The sequence below is a fragment of the Rattus norvegicus genome, chromosome 12 (genome assembly GCF_036323735.1).
Source record: "Rattus norvegicus strain BN/NHsdMcwi chromosome 12, GRCr8, whole genome shotgun sequence".
In the NCBI taxonomy this organism is placed as follows: domain Eukaryota; kingdom Metazoa; phylum Chordata; class Mammalia; order Rodentia; family Muridae; genus Rattus; species Rattus norvegicus.
Window position 1 is genome coordinate 46,920,907 of NC_086030.1, and position 17,966 is coordinate 46,938,872.

The 17,966-nt window shown below is 47.0% G+C and overlaps 3 protein-coding genes across 4 annotated transcripts; 2 read left to right on the plus strand and 1 right to left on the minus strand.

The window, feature by feature from the left end:
• Positions 1–1,802: 1,802 nt before the first annotated feature.
• Cox6a1 (cytochrome c oxidase subunit 6A1) lies at positions 1,803–4,856 on the plus strand. The gene is made up of 3 exons (NM_012814.1): positions 1,803–1,933; positions 2,057–2,199; positions 4,582–4,856. The coding sequence occupies exons 1-3, from the start codon at positions 1,825–1,827 to the stop codon at positions 4,663–4,665; spliced, it is 336 nt and encodes a 111-aa protein (NP_036946.1). The 5' UTR covers positions 1,803–1,824; the 3' UTR covers positions 4,666–4,856.
• A 2,510-nt stretch (positions 4,857–7,366) lies between these two features.
• On the minus strand, positions 7,367–9,860 carry Triap1 (TP53 regulated inhibitor of apoptosis 1). Of its 2 annotated transcripts, XM_006249488.5 has the most exons (3): positions 9,680–9,826; positions 8,168–8,272; positions 7,375–7,804 (listed from the first exon to the last, which is right to left on the minus strand). In XM_006249488.5, the coding sequence occupies exons 1-2, from the start codon at positions 9,824–9,826 to the stop codon at positions 8,189–8,191; spliced, it is 231 nt and encodes a 76-aa protein (XP_006249550.1). In that variant the 3' UTR covers positions 7,375–7,804; positions 8,168–8,188. The 2 variants fall into 2 exon arrangements, with proteins under 2 accessions (NP_001119571.1, XP_006249550.1); NM_001126099.1 differs by having other exon boundaries at positions 7,367–8,272; positions 9,680–9,860.
• A 53-nt stretch (positions 9,861–9,913) lies between these two features.
• Positions 9,914–17,884, plus strand: Gatc (glutamyl-tRNA amidotransferase subunit C). The gene is made up of 3 exons (NM_001108339.1): positions 9,914–10,230; positions 15,134–15,237; positions 16,339–17,884. Exons 1-3 carry the CDS (start codon positions 9,923–9,925, stop codon positions 16,392–16,394), a joined length of 468 nt encoding a protein of 155 aa, NP_001101809.1. The 5' UTR covers positions 9,914–9,922; the 3' UTR covers positions 16,395–17,884.
• Positions 17,885–17,966: the final 82 nt, after the last annotated feature.

A 17,966-nucleotide genomic window follows, 5' to 3' on the forward strand; every position in this document is an offset into this window, starting at 1 on the left:
CTGAAGACCAGTTTGGTTCCCAGCACCCACATGTGGCAACTTACATCCCTTCATAACACCAGCTCTAAGGTACCTGGCACCTTCTGCCTCTGAGGCACACACACACACACATGACCCAATACACACAAGATCCAATACATAATTAAACGTACATCTTTTTGCTGTATGTATGTGTGGGTTTTTGAGACAGGGTTTTGTTTGTTTTTTTTGTTTTGTTTTTTTGTTTTTTTTTTTAGAGCAATACGAGGTTTTAATGAATGCCCCTTGAAGAAATCTTCTTTCCTACCATTCCCGATGTACCAAGGAGGAAACCAAAGCAAGGCAAAGGGCAGGGGTTGCCCAAGATCACACAAGCAAGTGAGGGCCAAAGGTGGTGCCGGAATTCTCCACCTTTGAGACAGGGTTTTTCCGTGTAGCCCTGGCTGTCCTGGAACTCACTTTGTAAATCAGGCCGGCCTCCAACTCAGAGATCCACCTGCCTCTGCTTCCTGAGTGCTGGTATTAAAGGTGTGTGCCACCACCATCCAGCAATACACCTGTTTTTTTTTTTTAATTGTTCATATAGTTCAGTATGGCCTTGAACTCATCAAGCATGAGTCTGCTGCCTCTACCTCCTTTTGTTATTTTGAGATAGGGTCTCATACCATAGACAAGGCTAATCACAGACTCTATATGTGGTCCAGAGTGGCCTCTAATTAGAGATTCCCTCCTCGGTCTCTCAGAACTGTGCCATATACACATACATTTTAAACTTGGGGGTGTGTGGGTGGAGACAGGGTTTCACTTTACAGCCCAGGCAAGTCTCTAACTCACAACAATCCTCCTGACCCATCTCACTCTTGCTGGGATTATGAGCCACCTGCCACCATGCTTCCCGTGTTGTGTTGTTTTTGTTTCATGGAGAAGGGTCTCACTATGCAGCCCCTGGACAGCCTGGAACTCTCGGTAGAAGAAAGAGGCTATCCTGGGATCAGTCCCATCGTCTTCCTCCAAGATGCCACCACACCTGGCATTCCAGCCTTTTTAAAAAAAAAAACTTTTATCTTTAAAAAGGCGTTTAGACAAAAAGAAAGAAAAAAGAAAGCAGATATTTAAAAAGTTCTACAGACGAAATTTAACAGATGTTTGTAGAATTCGAGGGAGAGAGCAGGACCATTGGCCAATCGCTGAGGATATGGAGCTGAAACAAAGTCCAGATTTTCTGGCACCAATTCCAGGGTTCTTTCTGGGTCCAGGAGCTATTCATTGACTCATTAATTCATGGATTCATAATTCATATATTCATTAAATTGCATAAAGCACCTGCTACTTGATTTCGGGTAACTCTGGGAATGCAGCGCTGGCAAAATCTAAGCACCACGGACTTTACAGTCCATATAGGGCGTCACAGAAGAGAATAACAACGGTCTTTAAGAGTGATGACAAGGGTGTCGGGTGCCTTGGAAATCGCGGAATTAGAAGTCAGCGAGGAAAGGAGAATGGCGCTTCCGATAACGTCATTTGTTCTCGGCATTTCAGATCCTGTCCAGGGACTCCAAAGAAGGTAGCAGTTAAAAACAAAACAAAAAAATATCTCACAGAAGCTCTATTCAGCGAACATCCTCACCCAGCAGCAGAGGAGGGAGGTGGGGCACAGGTATGAAGCGCATGCGCAATCTCACTCGTGCCGCCCCGAGGGTTTGGACCAGGACCGAAAATGTGCGCAGGCGCTACAATTCCTGGCCAGTGAGAAGGCGTTGCCCAATGAAACTTCGTTTGGCGTCTCTGTCCCGCCCCCTTCGGGGACCCCCATTTCCGCTTCCGGCGCGCCGGGGTAGTTCCAAGATGGCGTCGGCGGTGCTGAGTGCGTCTCGAGTCTCTGGGCTGCTGGGCCGGGCCCTCCCACGGGTGGGGCGGCCCATGTCGAGTGGCGCCCACGGCGAGGAGGGTTCAGGTACCGGGGCTCGGGTGGGCGTGGGGGCCTCAGTGGCTGGCACGCGGCCTGGCGGGGCCGTGACCTTGGCGGGAGGCCTTGCGGGAGGGAGCGGCCGAGGCTGACATTCTGGCCCCGCTGCAGCTCGTATTTGGAAGGCCCTCACCTACTTCGTGGCGCTGCCCGGGGTGGGAGTGAGCATGCTCAACGTTTTCCTGAAGTCGCGACACGAAGAGCACGAGAGACCCGAGTTCGTCGCCTACCCCCATCTCCGCATCAGGACTAAGGTACGCGCTGCGCCTCTGCTGTCCTTCAAGCGTCCGTTATTTCTGGGTTGTCCACTCCCCAGTCCCAGCCCTTGGTGCGCTAGGATCTCGGCTGCCTGTCTATCCGCGCAGACTGAACATTTTATTTACTCTCGTTTTACATGAGGGAAGCCAGTTTGTGGGTCGCGGCTTAATTTTCTTAAAAAGCCGCACAATAAATGGTCCTGGATTTTCAACTCCCCCAATTTGTCATCTTTTGTCTTCTGGTGCACTTCAGATGCTGTTTCCTGAATGAAAGCTTGTAGTTTTGGGGTGTCCTTTTATAGAGGCAGATCCTGAAGGTGATTTACAATCCGGGCGTTAGGCTTGAGCACAGACTGCCGGTTTGTGTAGACAGTTTTAATGTCTCTCGATGAATTTTTTTTTTTTTTGGTTCTTTTTTTCCGGAGCTGGGGATCGAACCCAGGGCCTTGCACTTCCTAGGCAAGCGCTCTACCACTGAGCTAAATCCCCAACCCCTCTCGATGAATTTTTAACAAGGCTGTTTATTTGCTCCTTAAATTGTATCACCTAATTCACATAGGACTAGCCTTGCAGAAACTTAATCTAGATTTTTACATCCCACGAGGCTCGATCCCACTCGTGTACAGCCTCAGCACTTGGGAGGCCAAAGCAGGCATATCTCCTGAGCTCAAGACCAGTCTGGTCTACATAGTGAGCTCCAGGGCAGTTATGGGTGAGAAAAAGGTGCTTCACAGCATCCTTGCCTTGGCCTCTGCCCAGTAGGTGGCAGTAGTACCCCGGCCTAACTGCCTCTAGAAAATGCGCATGTCTCGCCCCTGACACTTGGGGGCTGAAAATAAGAGAATCAGTAGCTCATGGTCATTCTCTGCTTCGTTATGAAGTAGGTTATCTTGGGCCAAAGAGGTTATCACAGATAGCCAAAAATGGTTGTGAGCTATTGGCCAAGAGCAGTGCTTTTCAAACATGGTGGGAAGGAACTGGAGAGATGGCTCAGTGGTTTAGAGTGGTGCTGCTCATACGGACAGAAGAGCCAGTTTTAATTTCTAGTGCCCAGGTGGGTAGCTCACAACTTGCTTTAGCTCCATATGGGGGTGGGACTGGTGTCTTTGGCTTCTGTGGTACACTCATACTTTTGTGCATATGCCCACAAAGGAGGAGGAGGAGTACTAATGATCGTAATAAAAAATAAAGCCGGCATGGTAGCACAGGCCTTTAATCTCAGCACTTGGGAGGCAGAGGCAGGAGGATCATTGTAATTTTTAGGTCAGCCTGTCTATGTAGGATTTAAGGTTAGCTAAAGAAACCCTGCTTCAACAAAAAAAAAAAAAAAAAAAAAAAAAAAATCAGGGCTTCAAAGATGCTCAGCAGGTGAAGGAGCTAGCAAGCCCAAGACGGTGCATCAATGTCTGGGACCCACTGCAGAAGGGGAGAACCTATATAACCCACACACAAGTGGTCTCTGACAGTGGCCGTATACATGCACACTCAAAACAAAAGGTACTGAGGAAAAGGATAGAATCTTGGTTGCAGTTTTCTGGTCCTGCATTAAAAAGCATCCACGTCTGCCATCGCCCTTCTGATACAGGAAGGGCCACACCTTGATGGCACAATCCTGGCTGGAGCAGTTTCCAGGGGAAGCTAGGAACTGCTTTTCTTATATTAAAAATGTTGATTATGGATAGATACCTATGTGTGTACATATGTACCTGTGAGTGCAGGTGTCTGTGGGGTCAGAGGTGTGAGATCCCGGCAGCAGTTGTGAGACACCTGATCTGATGTCTGAGAATTTTGGAGGAGCAAGTCTGATGAACGGAGCCATCTTTCCAACATCTTATGTTTTTTAAGGTTTAATTTCTTTTAAATTACGTGTGTGCATGTGGATGCCCAAGGGAGCCAAAGAGGGCTTCAGGTTCCCTGGGGCTGGAGTAGTAGCAGTTATGAGCTGCCTGGTGTGGATGCTGGGAACCAAACTTGTTCTATTCATGGGCAGAGCAGTACATGGCCTTAGCTGCTGAGCCATCTCCTTCCCTGGAGCTTGCTTTACTACTAGCCACTTCAGAGGAGAGATGGCTCGGTGGTTAGAGCACCGGCTGCTCTTCCAGGGGTCCTGAGTTCGATTTCCAGCAACCACATGGTGGCTCACAACCATCTGTAATGGGATCTGAATCCCTCTTTTGTGTGGGTGAAGACATAGTGTTTATACATAAATAAATTAAAGTACATAAAAAATTTAACAAGAAAAACTATGGGACAGTTGAAATTATGCCAGTAAAGGACAAATTTCCGTTTGGATTTTGTTTTATCTGTTTCAAGCAGTTGGCAGGCAAGTTGTTTGTGAGCGTTTTCGGGAAACATCTAATTGCCATCTTCACTCCACAGCCCTTCCCCTGGGGAGATGGTAACCATACCCTCTTCCACAATCCTCACATGAACCCGCTTCCGACTGGCTATGAAGATGAGTAAAGAGAACCTGGCTCTTCGCCCAGGCGACAAGGGACCACAGCACTGATTTGGACCCTGACTCTTGTGTGTGGACCACGAAAGCCCATTGGATGCTCAGCTCATCTTTCCTTTATCAGATGGTGACCATTACTTTGCTCCTCCATCCCTTTGCTCGTAAGAGGAGATGGCTTAAATAAATAACTTGAACTGAGATTGTCCGTGGGCTGGATGCTGCATTTTTATTCTCAGATTAATTGCTTTGCTGCTTTGTAGATCTGGTTTAGCCCACTGAATACAGTTTATGGCTGGCTCCCTGCTGGTTTCTTGTGCTTAGGGTGGGCAAAGCCAAGTGACCAAGAACATAGAAAGGTAGAGTTACCATTGGGACTGGCTCCCTGATCAATAGATGATCAATAGAACTGCTGGTTACCAACACTGGGCTACATAGCAAGTTCTAGGTCAGTCCAGGCTGCGCAGAGCCTGAACAAAGGGCCTGAGCTTCAGTCAGCTGTCCTCTGGTCACAGCAGGCTTCTCTCGCAGTCTACAAAAGGAGCCAAGTTTAGGTGAAGAATCATTTCTCAGTCAGACAGTGATGGTGCAGGCCTTTAATCCCAGGACTCAGGAGGCAGAGGCAGGCAGAGCTCCGAGCTCCAGGCCAGCATGGCTACAAGGGAATCCCTGTCTAGGAAAAACAAACAAGACTCAGCAGTGGCAGTTTCAAAACAGTGGCATAGCCGTCAACTGCTTGTCAAAATGGAAGACCTTTAAAAGTAGCTGGAGTCAGTCTTGGAGAGGATGGCTGGAGTCAGGTAGGATGAGTGATCATTATGGTCTTTGCGGCTCTCTCGTCAGATATGCTGTAAAGGAAGCTATGAGTAGCTGCTCCTTTTAGGTGGCTGTAGCCTTCCTTCGCCATGGGGAGTAGCCGGGTTAAGGCGTGCACAATGCCATTATTTCAATGATTCTCAAGGCTATTCTGGAAGGTAAGTCTCACCTGAGCTGAAAATGACCATCACCATCCCAAAAAAGAAGACTCGGGCTGGAGAGATGGCTCAGCGGTTAAGAGCACTGACTGCTCTTCCAGAGGTCCTGAGTTCAAATCCAGCAACCACATGGTGGCTCACAACCATCTGTAACGAGATCTGATGCCCTCTTCTGGTGTGTGTCTGAAGACAGCAACAGTGTGGTTATATATAATAAATAAATCTTTTTTTTTAAAAAAAAAAGAAGACTCAAAAAGGCCATGGTGGTGCCTACTTAACGACCTTTGAGACGTCAGAAGAGTAGTCAGAGGCCTGAGGACAGCCACAGTTCCAAGCTACCACCACGAGCTAATTCTAAAACGAAGCACACACCAGGAGATGCTCAGCAGCTGGTGTGCTTGCTACCAAGCTGTCTCATACCCAGAACCTGCACACTGGAAGGAAGGAACTGACTTCACTTGCACACGTGAGTTAACTATAATTACTACCCCAGTGTGATTTGAATGGGAATGGCCTCAGCAATACACAGGTTTAAGTCCTTGGTCCCCATTTGGTAGAACTATTTGGGAAGCATTAGGAGGTATGGGTTTGTTGGAGGCAGGGAGACTCTTGGGGACAGGCAGGCTCTGAGGTTTCAAAACCCCACAGCATTCTCAGTGAGCTCTCTCTCTGCCTTGTGTCTATGGATCAGGACTAAGATCTCAACTACTCAGGTTGGGGATTTAGTTCAGTGGTAGAGCGCTTGCACGCAAGGCCCTGGGTTTGGTCCCCAGCTCCGGGGGGGGGGGGGTGCGGGGGGGGGGAGATCTCAACTACTGCCCTACCTTCCTGCCTGCCTGCTGCCATGTTCCCTGACATGATCATGGAACTGTGAGTCTCAAACTTTTATAAGTTGCCTTGGTGAGGGTGTCTTCATAGCAATAGAAAAGTAACTGAGACGCCCAGTGTGGTGACACACACCTGTTAATCCCAGTAGTTGGAGGTGGTGGCAGAGGATCAAGAGCTAGCTCCTCAGCGGGCAACTCTGAGGCCAGCCTGGCCTACATGAAACCTTGCCTTAGACAAAAGTGATCTGGGATTGTAGCTCAGATAAATGCTGGAATGCAAGAAGTCTTGGGTTTGACCTCAGCAGTACAAAATTCAGGGAAGACAGATGGCCCAAGTTACATTCCAAGGACATAAGGCTCCAAAATCTCTCCTGACATTTCGGACAATGACCCCCTAACCAGTTGAAAAATAGGGTTTTTTTTTTTTTTTTTTTGGTTCTTTTTTTCGGAGCTGGGGACCGAACCCAGGGCCTTGCGAGGGTTTTTTTTACAACCACATTTTTCTAAGAATGTTTTGAAATGGCATTAGGGTTGTCCAAATTAAAACAAAGTAATTAGTAACACAGGAAACAATGTCAACCTTTTGTACACCAGCTTTCATCTGTCTTTAGGGACATAATAAATCCTGTTGAAGGTAGGCAGGTGTGAGGACTACGTAACATTGGTTTGGAACCACACTGAATAATATTTAAAGGGGCTGTTTATATAGGTGAGTGTGATAGTGAACTCGTAATCCAGTGTGGTTTCAGCAAAGGTGGGAGGCCAGCCACAAAGTCAGATTTCTAATCTAAGTGCTGATCAGTCACCTAGGCTTAAACCAAGTTCAGAGCCAAGCTGGCTCTGCAACAAAATGAGATACACAAGACAACAGGAAATACTGTTCAATAGAGGGCAGGTTTCAGAAGTGGAGAGTAAGATGTGATTTTTAAGATTTATTTATTTCATGATTACAGACTTAGGGCATGGTAGGCAAACAAAAATCAGTAAGCACCTTTCCCCCACTTAGCTGGATGCATTTTGCCTTCTATGTGATAACGCATGTTGATGTTAATTCGTGGAGTTGAAAGTTAGCAACAGCAAACCTGTAATGCAGGTGCCTCTTGCTCAGCTGGGTGCTGGAGTTATGAGCAGCAGTGCTGTGAGCTCCAAAGTGGTGTTGATGTCATTTCCAAAGCTTCTGAATGTTAAGGTGACACCTCTGTTAAGGCAGGAGCTCAGTAAAGCTGTTTTCTACTCCCATAACCCAGGCCACCAGCAGTTGAAACTGTTACTCTAAAAATACAATCATGTTTCCAAGCAGTGATTGAAATGGAGGTTGTGTCCGCATCCCTTTTCAGAGCATTAGCTCCCTGAGAGGAAAAAGAGGCCAACCATTGTGAGCAATGCCTCCCATAGGGTACACCCAGTGTCCTCTGCAGCAAACGCTGTCAGGCAGCCTCGGTCCTGACCAGTTCACCATATTTACATCCGAGAACCAGTTAAAGATGATTCCACGCCATGTTTTGCAACCTAACCCCACCCCCCAAGAAGCTCTCCCATTGTAGCATGAGGAGTTCAGCAAGATGTCAGCAAAAGTGAAGTTGCCTCAAAGCAGGAGTGACAGCTGCTCCTTCAGAACACCAAGGTGGAGAACTCTCCTCTAAACTCTTCCAATCCCAGATTAGCTTCACAGCCTTCCCTGACAAAACCCAGAGGCCCCTCAATTTACTGACTTCTTCCAAGTGACAGGCAGGTCAAGAGGAGTTTTCTGGCTTTTCTTTGCCATGGCCCATGAACTCCAGTCCTTCAATAGGAATCTCTTTCTCCTTGATTGCTTTCTGAAGGAGGAAGAAAATGTACTATAAGTCCACGGAAGCTTGCAGTCCATGTTTTGTAACTGAAGTATAATGGTACAGAGGTAAACCAGACTGAACTGGAATGGCTTGAAACCCACAATACAAGGGGCACCCTTTATTTGAGACAAGGTTTCATTGTGTAGCCCCGGGTAGTCTAGAACTCACATCTGCCTGCCTCTGAGTCATGGGATTAAAAGTGAGTACCTCTAGCACTGGTTTACCAAGCAGCACCGACGTGCAGACTGTCATGTAAGTCCTGTGTGGTATGCACGCCTGCTCTTGGGAAGGTCAGTTCAGGTACCTATCTCTATCTTAGTGACAGTGTTTAATATGAATCTCAGTTTAAGCGGCTATGTGACCTTGAGTCACCTTCACTGTCTGAGAACTGGCTAAAGGTAGCTTCTGGAATCCAGGGGATGGTTTTAGGTTAGAAGTGCTGATTTGAGGGCTGGAGGGATGGCTCAGTGGTTAAGAGCACTGACTGCTCTTCCAGAGGTCCTGAGTTCAATTCCCAGCAACCACATGGTGGCTCACAACCATCTCTAATAGGATCCGATGTCCTCTTCTGGTGTGTCTGAAAACAGCTTCAATGTACTCATATAAATAAAAATAAATAAATCTTTAAAAAAAAAAAGTGCTGGCCTGAAATCAAACCTTATTGGTACAACAGGTGGAGGAAAAACAGAGCAACGAAGAGATCGTAACAAAACGGGACCTCTGCAATTCCTTAGCAGTCTAAAACATACGGTAAACACATCCACTCTTAACAGTGAAATGACACCACCAAAATAATCGAGGTCACCAGACTCCAGTGCCTTTGAACAATCACTTCCTATTTCTGAGTACGAGTTTTTCCATGTGTAAAGTATAGATAACAGAACGTCTTGTCACCAAGCCTGGTGTCCTGAACTTTATCCCCAGAACCCACATAAATGTGAAAGGAGAAAACTGACTCCGTTAGTTGTCTCCGACATTATCCCGGACGGGAACACATATCCCGGACGGGAACACATACATTTTTTTCCGCCCAGAGACGGAGTTTTTCCGTGTAGTCCTGGCTGTCGTGGAACTCAACTCTGTAAACCAGGGTGGCCTCTTACTCAAGAGACCCGCCTGCCTCTGCCTCCTGTGTGCTAGGATATTAAAGGTGTGCGCGATCACCGCCCCGGCCACGGCAATTTTTAAAGATACGAATAATTATGACTACTTGCAAGGTTGGAATAAGTACCAAACAAATGAGCAACAACAACAAAATACTAATGTACTATGTAAAAAGCAAAGCACCGCGAAAACATCCCAGTGTATCAAGCGGCGACACCCAAGCAATTTCGGTGGGATGGCGGAGAAGAGGGCTGCTGCAGCCCTGCGGCTGGTCCGGGCGAAGCTCACCTGGACACACTGTTGGTAGCGTTTGAAGAGGTCGGTGCACGGGTCCCCCGAGCCGTCTCCTTTGAGAAACTTCTCAGCAAACCAGCGGTTAAAGCATTGGTCGTACTCGCGCTTCATGTCAGTGCAAGCCTCCCCGACGCTGTTCATGGCGACCGCAGCTGCAGTGACGGCGACGCACTCTAATGTCGTCACGCGCGCGCACGTCGCCCCACCGTTTGTCGCTACGGAGGCCGAGAAGCAAAGATGTGGGCACAGGCGGCGAGGGTGCAATTTCGGGCTCCTCTGGACCGGGGCCGAAGTTTTGCTTCCAAAGTGGGTCCACGCGGAAAGGTCCAGGCGGCGGACCCGAAGACCCAGGCTCCACGCCTAGTCCCGGAGGGCACCGATCGCGTGTCCGCCGCGGTAGTCGAGCATCTGGAGCGGCTGGCACTGGTGAACTTCAGCAGCCGCGAGGCGGTGGACCGGCTAGAGAAAGCCGTGGCCTTTGCCGACCAGCTGCACGCCGTGGACACCGACGGGGTGGAGCCCCTGGAGTCGGTTCTGGAGGACAGGTAAGCTCCCGGCTGCGGCCTCGGCGTCTTGACTCGGGCACCTTGGAGGCTGTTTCAGATTCTTTGCATAATTGGAAATTTGTCAGGTCACCGCGAGGATGGCTTCACTCTTCCCCTAGTTCATTATAGATCCTGTCACTCCCGTTTAGAATCCTCTAGTCTTCCCAGTCTCGATGTAAATAGGAACAAAGTCCGAAAATCCCCTACTTCATAGAGCCCCTACCACCCTCTCGGGTGTACTGTTCCTTCAGGACCCGCCTCCAGCCTGTACCGGCTTACTAACCACGTTCATTCCCTCTAAGGTGTTTTCACTTGCCTACCTGAGCATCAGATTAAATAGCTGAAGAAATATATATATATATTTACACATATATACATATATATATTTATATATATATACATACATACATACATATACATATATGTATGTACGTATGTATCTTCAAATCAGTTTTATGCTAATATGGGACATCCAAATAACAAGTTATGCTTCACCTGTTTTTGGAGATAGAATCTGGCTGTTTCATCAGTGCTAATTATAAGCCTGTATTACCCACGTAGCATCAGTTTCAGGAAATCGGTGAAATGCTTTGCGAAGTTTAAATCGTGTTAGTCACCTGTTCTTCTCACCTTCCAGTCTGATTCCTTCCGGTCTTTGATCTGATGCTCAGATGCAGAGAAGTTATCACTATTTGCCTAACATTACCCCGCACCTCATTACCCAGTACTTCGCAGCGGTTGACCTGATGTCATTTCCCCATCCAAGATCTTCAGAAGATGTGGCACTGCTCCTGAAGCCAAAAAAAGTTTGCTTGAGGCCTGCAGGCTCTTGGTTGTCAGTCTCTGCCCATCTCTCCAAGCCAGCACTGTCATGCTTTCAGCTTCCAGAGTTCTCCCTCCGTTACTTTTTTCCCCACAATTTTCAGTCCTTGCTTTTACCAGCTCCTTATCCCACCTACTTTTCTCCTACTAATTCTCCTTTCTTTTTTTTTTTTTTGGTTCTTTTTTTCGGAGCTGGGGACCTAACCCAGGGCCTTGCGCTTCCTAGGTAAGCGCTCTACCACTGAGCTAAATCCCCAGCCCCGGATTTTTTTTTTAATGTCTAGCACTGCATAAATACTTGATAAATGCTCAAATAAACATTTCATTAATTTATTTGGGGAGAAAATAGAATCAGACAGGAGTCGGCAGTGGTGGTGATGGTGTGGTGGGTTCAGCGGGTGAGGGCAATTGCTACCAATCATGATGATCTTAGTTTGATCCTTAAGACCCACATGGTGGAAGAGAACTGACTTGAACAAGTTGCCTTCTGACTTCCACATACACCATAGTACACATCTCTGCGGCATACAAAATTTTAGAATTGTAATTTTCAAGAGTCAGGATTTCTTGTCTTCTAGGAGAAACTAAAGAAATGCAGTTGCGGGCTGGAGAGATGGCTCAGTGGTTAAGAGCACTGACTGTTCTTCCAGAGGTCCTGAGTTCAATTCCCAGCAACCGCATGGTGACTCAAAACCATCTGCCACAGGGATCCGATGCCCTCTTCTAGTGTTTCTGAAGACAGCTACAGTGTGCTCATATATAATGAATAAATAAATCTTTTTAAAAAAAAAAAAAAGAAATGCAGTTGCTAAAAAGGGAAAAGTAAAAAAAAAAAAAAAAAGACAAGCAATATTTGTCATGTAGTGGCTGGAATTTGAGCTTGTTGTTTTATTTTATTTTTTTTTTTGTTCTTTTTTTCGGAGCTGGGGACCGAACCCAGGGCCTTGTGCTTCCTAGGCAAGCGCTCTACCACTGAGCTAAATCCCCAACCCCGAATTTGAGCTTGTTATTGTCACTCAGTGGCCTGAATTTCTTACCATAAATTTTGTCGTTTTAGGTTAATGAGTCCCACTGGTCATTTTAATATGACATTTGTAGGACTACAAAAAAAATAGGCCTCATGAGTCCCAGCCTCTCAGGCTATAGACTTCAGTGCGCTTTTAATCTTTAACTGTATGTGCCTGAGAGTCTAGCACATGTGTGCAAGAACCCACAGAGGTCGGAAGAGGGTGCCTGTGCAAGCCCCTGGAGCTGGAGTGTCAACCTCCAGGTTGGTACAGGAACCAAACCCAGGCCCTCTGTAAGAGCTACATGCTCTTACCTCATAAGCTGTCTCTTGAGCCCCTGACTTGTTTTAAATGCTTGTCTGAACTGGACACATCCTAGTAACGATAGGAGATCAGCAGTTTTAGCACCAGCCATAATTGCAGTAAAAGCCCCAACTGGCTAGTAGACGTCTACATATTAATAATGTATTATTTGAGTTGATCTAAAAGGCCTTAATGTACCTGTGTTATAGGCTAGGAGTTTGTATGCAATATCTCAGTTATCATATATGACTTAGATGATTTGGGAAAGCAAAGAGTGCCAATTCCATACAAGAAACAGGCTCAGAATTTCACTGGAAAAGCCAGGACTTGGGACTTAGAAGCCTTAACTCTCAAATGCAGGGACCAGCTTTACTGACATCTCACTGCAGTCAACTACTTCAATACTTTATTCAAACACACACTAGGCGGCTCTGTGGATGAAAGCACCTGGGACCCGAGTTCAAACCCTGGAAACCACAGCACATAGTGGAAGGAGAAAACCAACTCCTCCAAGTTGTCCTGATCTCCATATAGGTACTGCAGCACGTAAACACACACAGAACTTTTAAAACAAGCTTTTTTTAAAAAAAAAGATTTATTTATTTTATATATGTGAATACACTGTCATTGATTTCAGACACCAGAAGAGGGCATCGGATCTCATTACAGATGGTTGTGAGCCACCATTTGGTTGCTGGGAATTGGACTCAGGACCTCTGGAAGAGCAGTCAGCGCTCTTAACCGCTGAGCCATCTCTCCAGCCTCAACAAGCTTTTTGCAAAGGAAGTATTCTACCTCTGAGTTTTGGCTGGAACAAGACAACTAAACTATCATTCTAAGTCTGTAGCAAAGTAAAGACAGAAATGGGAGGGGAAGCTTTGCAGATACAAGTTGCAAAGAGGCCATGAGTCGCAGAAGCAGTGATCCAACTGTTGGGACAGTTCAAGACCCAGCAGCACATGCAAAGTCAACCTCCTCTCTCTGCTGCCAAGAACTTCCTGCTGCTGGGGTGAATCACTTGTCTGCACTTTCTTTTTTTTCGGAGCTGGGGACCGAACCCAGGGCCTTGTGCTCGCTAGACAAGCGCTCTACCGCTGAGCTAAATCCCCAACCCCTTGTCTGCACTTTCGTGAATGGAGACAAATAGTTCCTAACCTCTTTTCAACCAGGATTCCACACTAGAACTAGGACACTGAAAGAAAGAAAACTAGAAAACACTAGTTTTCATTCCTCACAGGAAAGTGCATAGCTTGTGTTAGTCTAGATGCCAAGGAAAGATGATGGTTGGACTGGAGAGATGGCTCAATGGTTAAAAGCACTGTTCTTCCAGAGGACCCAAGTTCAATTCCCAGCAACCACATGGTGGCTCACAACCATCTGTAATGAGATCCAATGCCCTCTTCTGGTGTGTCTGAAGACAGCTACAGTGTACTCACATATATGAAATAAAATCTTTAAAAAAAGACAATGGGTTATGCCCTTAGAGCACTGAAACTCATTACAGTGTGATACGGCTGCCGCTGTCTTGAGCTGTCAGCAGGTCAAACTAAAGGAGCCTTGCCCGCCTCAGGCTCCGTGACTTTGTTTTGAAGGAGGTAGTTCACAAGGTCCTATCTGTCCCCAAGACTTACCGCCCGTTAACTGTTGCTGGGAGAGGCTTTGTTTTTCCTTTCCTGTGTTGTAACTGTCCATAAAGTTCTTCGTGCTCCCATAAGTAACCCGTTAAACCAGTTGCTTCACTAACGAGGCTTGGGTCTGTCATGGTGATTAGGTGTTTGCTGCTCTTCCTAGGAAATCCTCACTCAGCAGCTGTCTGCCCTCCACCCGTGATGCACCTGCCTGAGCCTCATGTGTGTGCCACCATACCTGCCTATGACATTTACTGGAGATGGGTGTGAGTGCATGTATGGAGGGGGGACTGCGTCTCTTCCATTTGGATCCTAAGAATCAAACCTCACTTTGCCGGAGCCCCTTTCACTGCTCCACTTTGTTTAAACAAACGTTTTGAGGCTGACTGGATGGCTCAGTGGTTTAATGTGAGAACTGTCACGCAGAGCACCCAGCACCCAAGCCAGGCAGGTGGCTCACAACTGTCTCTAACCCTGACTCCAGAGGATCTGATACCTTTGGCTTCCATGGGCACCTGTGCTCATGTGCACACACCCACATAGACACATACACACATTAATAATAAAAATATAGGGGTTGGGGATTTAGCTCAGTGGTAGGGCGCTTGCCTAGCAAGCTCAAGGCCCTGGGTTCGGTCCCCAGCTCCAAAAAAAAAAAAAGAAAAGAAAAAAAAATAAAATAAAATAAAAATACAAAATTTTAAACGATCACATTTGATGTTTATAAAGAAAACTTAAATCATAGAGGTGATAAGTACTCTGTGGTGTTAGGACTTGATTTCATTGGATCCATCCATTTGATTCAAAGATCTATGCTCTTGGCCATTCTCCAACAGAACCCAAAGTCCCATAAAGACCAGGGCCACCTCCACATGGTGCACCTACAGTTTTGATGCTTTCTCTCCCCTCTGTGTTAGGGACTGAAGTCAGGGCCTCACATACAGCAGCAGTCATTGGACCACTGGCCTGCCCCAGCTCTCTGGTCTACTTCTACCACAGCACTCCTACACAGGAACAGTGACCACAGCAAAGACTGCTCTGCCCTCCCCTCCCCAAACACCCATCTCCTCCTTAGGGGTCCTGTCCCTCTGTGCTCTAAAGCCTCAGGTCTATCAAACTAACTCAGGCCTTTGGGTGTTGCAGATGTCTCTACCTGAGATCTGACAAGGTAGCCGAAGGCGGCTGTGCAGAAGAACTACTACAGAACTCAAATCACGTTGTGGAGGAGTACTTTGTGGCCCCCCCAGGTATGTTACCCAGAGTGCTTCAGACATTCTTGCTGGAGACATACTATCTGAACGCAAAAGGACAAAGTGCACAGTGGTGGCATTGTACATGACAAATGTCCAGGAGTCACACTGAAAGAGAGGTACAGGAGTAAGGGTGTGTGCAGCGGACAGCACGTCTCTCTGCACCTGGAAGCCTATCTACAGGCACAGCCGGCCTTCCCTGGTGCTGTTCTGGGGCCGGAGTAACCGGAGCCTGTTTGCTTGGAGAATTAAGTATGTGACATCTGTCTGACACTTCAACTTTATTGCCAATCATTTCAAATAAGAAAACAGTGCCACATGAGCCAGCCAAAGCATGCCTCCTGGTGTAGCAACCTGCATTTCCAACCTCACTGTACAGAGTTTAAAACTGTTTATCTCCTGTGCATGAGTCCTCACTCAGCCTCCACATCAGACACCAACACCAGACAGTCAACAATAAAGCCTATTAGCAGAAGGATGGAAATCTAAGCTAACAGGCTGGAGAGGTGGCTCAGCGGTTAAGAGCACCGACTGCTCTTCCAGAGGTCCTGAGTTCAATTCCCAGCACCCACATGGTGGCTCACAAGCATCTATAATAGGATCCGATGCTTTCTTCTGATGTGCCTGAAGACAGCGACAGTGCACTCATAAATAAAAATTAGTAAAAAAAAAGAAAAGAAATCTAAGCTAACAAGCTTATGGGCTAAATTCTTAACTATACTGTGTTTGCCTGGTTTGGCTAATTACAACCTTGCCATCTCAGGGCCAGCAGTTGCTACTACTTCGTGACATGTCCTGGCACGGAGGTTGTCTTTCCCTCCTTTTTTTTTTTTTTTTTTTTTTCTTTTTTTTCGGAGCTGGGGACCAAACCCAGGGCCTTGCGCTTCCTAGGCAAGCGCTCTACCACTGAGCTAAATCCCCAGCCCTGTCTTTCCCTCCTAAGGCATGGATGTGGCTCCGCTCTGAACGGTCCCCAATGCTTGAGTTAGGAAAAAGGATGGCAACTTACTTCTGCTTCGCCATGAGATCCACGTGACCAGTTAGTGCAGGAGAGCCAGCTGGACAGCAGCTCACACTAATCTTCTTCTTTTCAAACAGGTAATATTCCTTTGCCAGACATGGTGGGCAAGGTCCCTTCTTCCACAGCAGAGTAGCTGTTCTGGGAGGGGTACCCTGTCAACATGGTGGACTCACATGGGTGGCCATCTGCTACTGTGAATTCTAGCATAATGGACATTTACCACTTCCCCGTAATTGATCTGAAGACAAGAGCTAGAAAACTCAGCTAACGGAAAACTACAAGCCCCCTTCGTGGATGTGGATCAAATGCTCAGGCCTGTTCTGTATGGAAAACATCTTCCTCCTTTGTCTGCCCCTAAAAACACTACCTTGTCAAAACGTATCCATGTGGACTTTTCTGTTTACATGTAAGACACAGATGACCTGTGTTGCTTTTCCACCACCCCGTGGAGAGCCAGCCCATCACCATCTGTTTCTGGGTACCCACCCACCTTATTCCTACATAGGGCTTGTTTTATGGCTAGATTTGAGTAATATCAAAGTAAACTACAGCGTGGGATCTCCTCATTCAGAATCATCTTTCTTTCTCAGAAAGCTATCCAATCCCCACTTCACACTCAGTGTCCATGAACAGAGACCCTCTCACACACTGTGTACGTGAACACCGGACACCACCCCACCCCCACCCCCATACACCATGCATATGAACACCAGCCACATAGTTCCTTTCTGAAAAGAGATCTTGTAAAACCAGCCCTGGGCCAGTTTTCATCCTTCTCTTTCCTTTATCTGCAAGGTCTGTGTCCCCCACCCCCTTGTTCAGATAGGGCCTCTGCACACATCAGGCTGGCCTTGAGCACACTATCTCCCTGCTGCAGCCTCCCAGCACAGGGATGGGAGGCATGAACCCCTCAGTGAACTAGTGCAAGCAGTTTCCTTTACAGCCTCAGTTCTGCATTGGAAGAACTCCACATCTGGATTAGAGATCCCTCAGTGACTGAGAACTTCTAACCCAGGTGTGGTGGCTCCCGTCTTTAATCCCAGCACTTGGGAGGCAGAGGCAAACAGAGCCCTGAGTTCAAGTTCAGTCTGGTTTACAAAGCCAGAATTATTCTAAGAAACCCTCTCTGGAAAAGAAAAAAGCAGAAAAACAAATAAATAAAAGCCCAGAATTTCCTGATCTTCGGTCTGAGCTGAGTCAGGCTCTGACCGCCTAGAATTCCAGCTCTGCAGAGGCTGATGCTGTCTTTCTGGTCTCTGAGGCACTAACACACATGCGGCATAAACATGTGAATAAAAACCAATCTTAAAAAGAGTCTGGGGGTTGGGGATTTAGCTCAGTGGTAGAGCGCTTGCCTAGCAAGCACAAGGCCCTGGGTTCGGTCCCCAGCTCCAAAGAAAAAGAAAAAAAAAAAAAAAAAAAAGAGTCTGCCTGGGCTGGAGGGATGGCTCAGTGGTTAAGAGCACCCGACTGCTCTTCCAGAGGTCATGAGTTCAATTCCCAGCAACCACATGGTGGCTCACAACCATCTGTAAGGAGATCTGATGCCCTCTTCTGGTGTCTGAAGACAGCTACAGTATACTCATATATAATAAATGAATAAATCTTTAAAAAAAAAGAGTCTGCCTTTGGTGTTGAATTTTAAAATCACCATCGTTACTCCAGTAAAGTGATGGTGTCTCTGCTCCTTTCACACTGGTTTGAC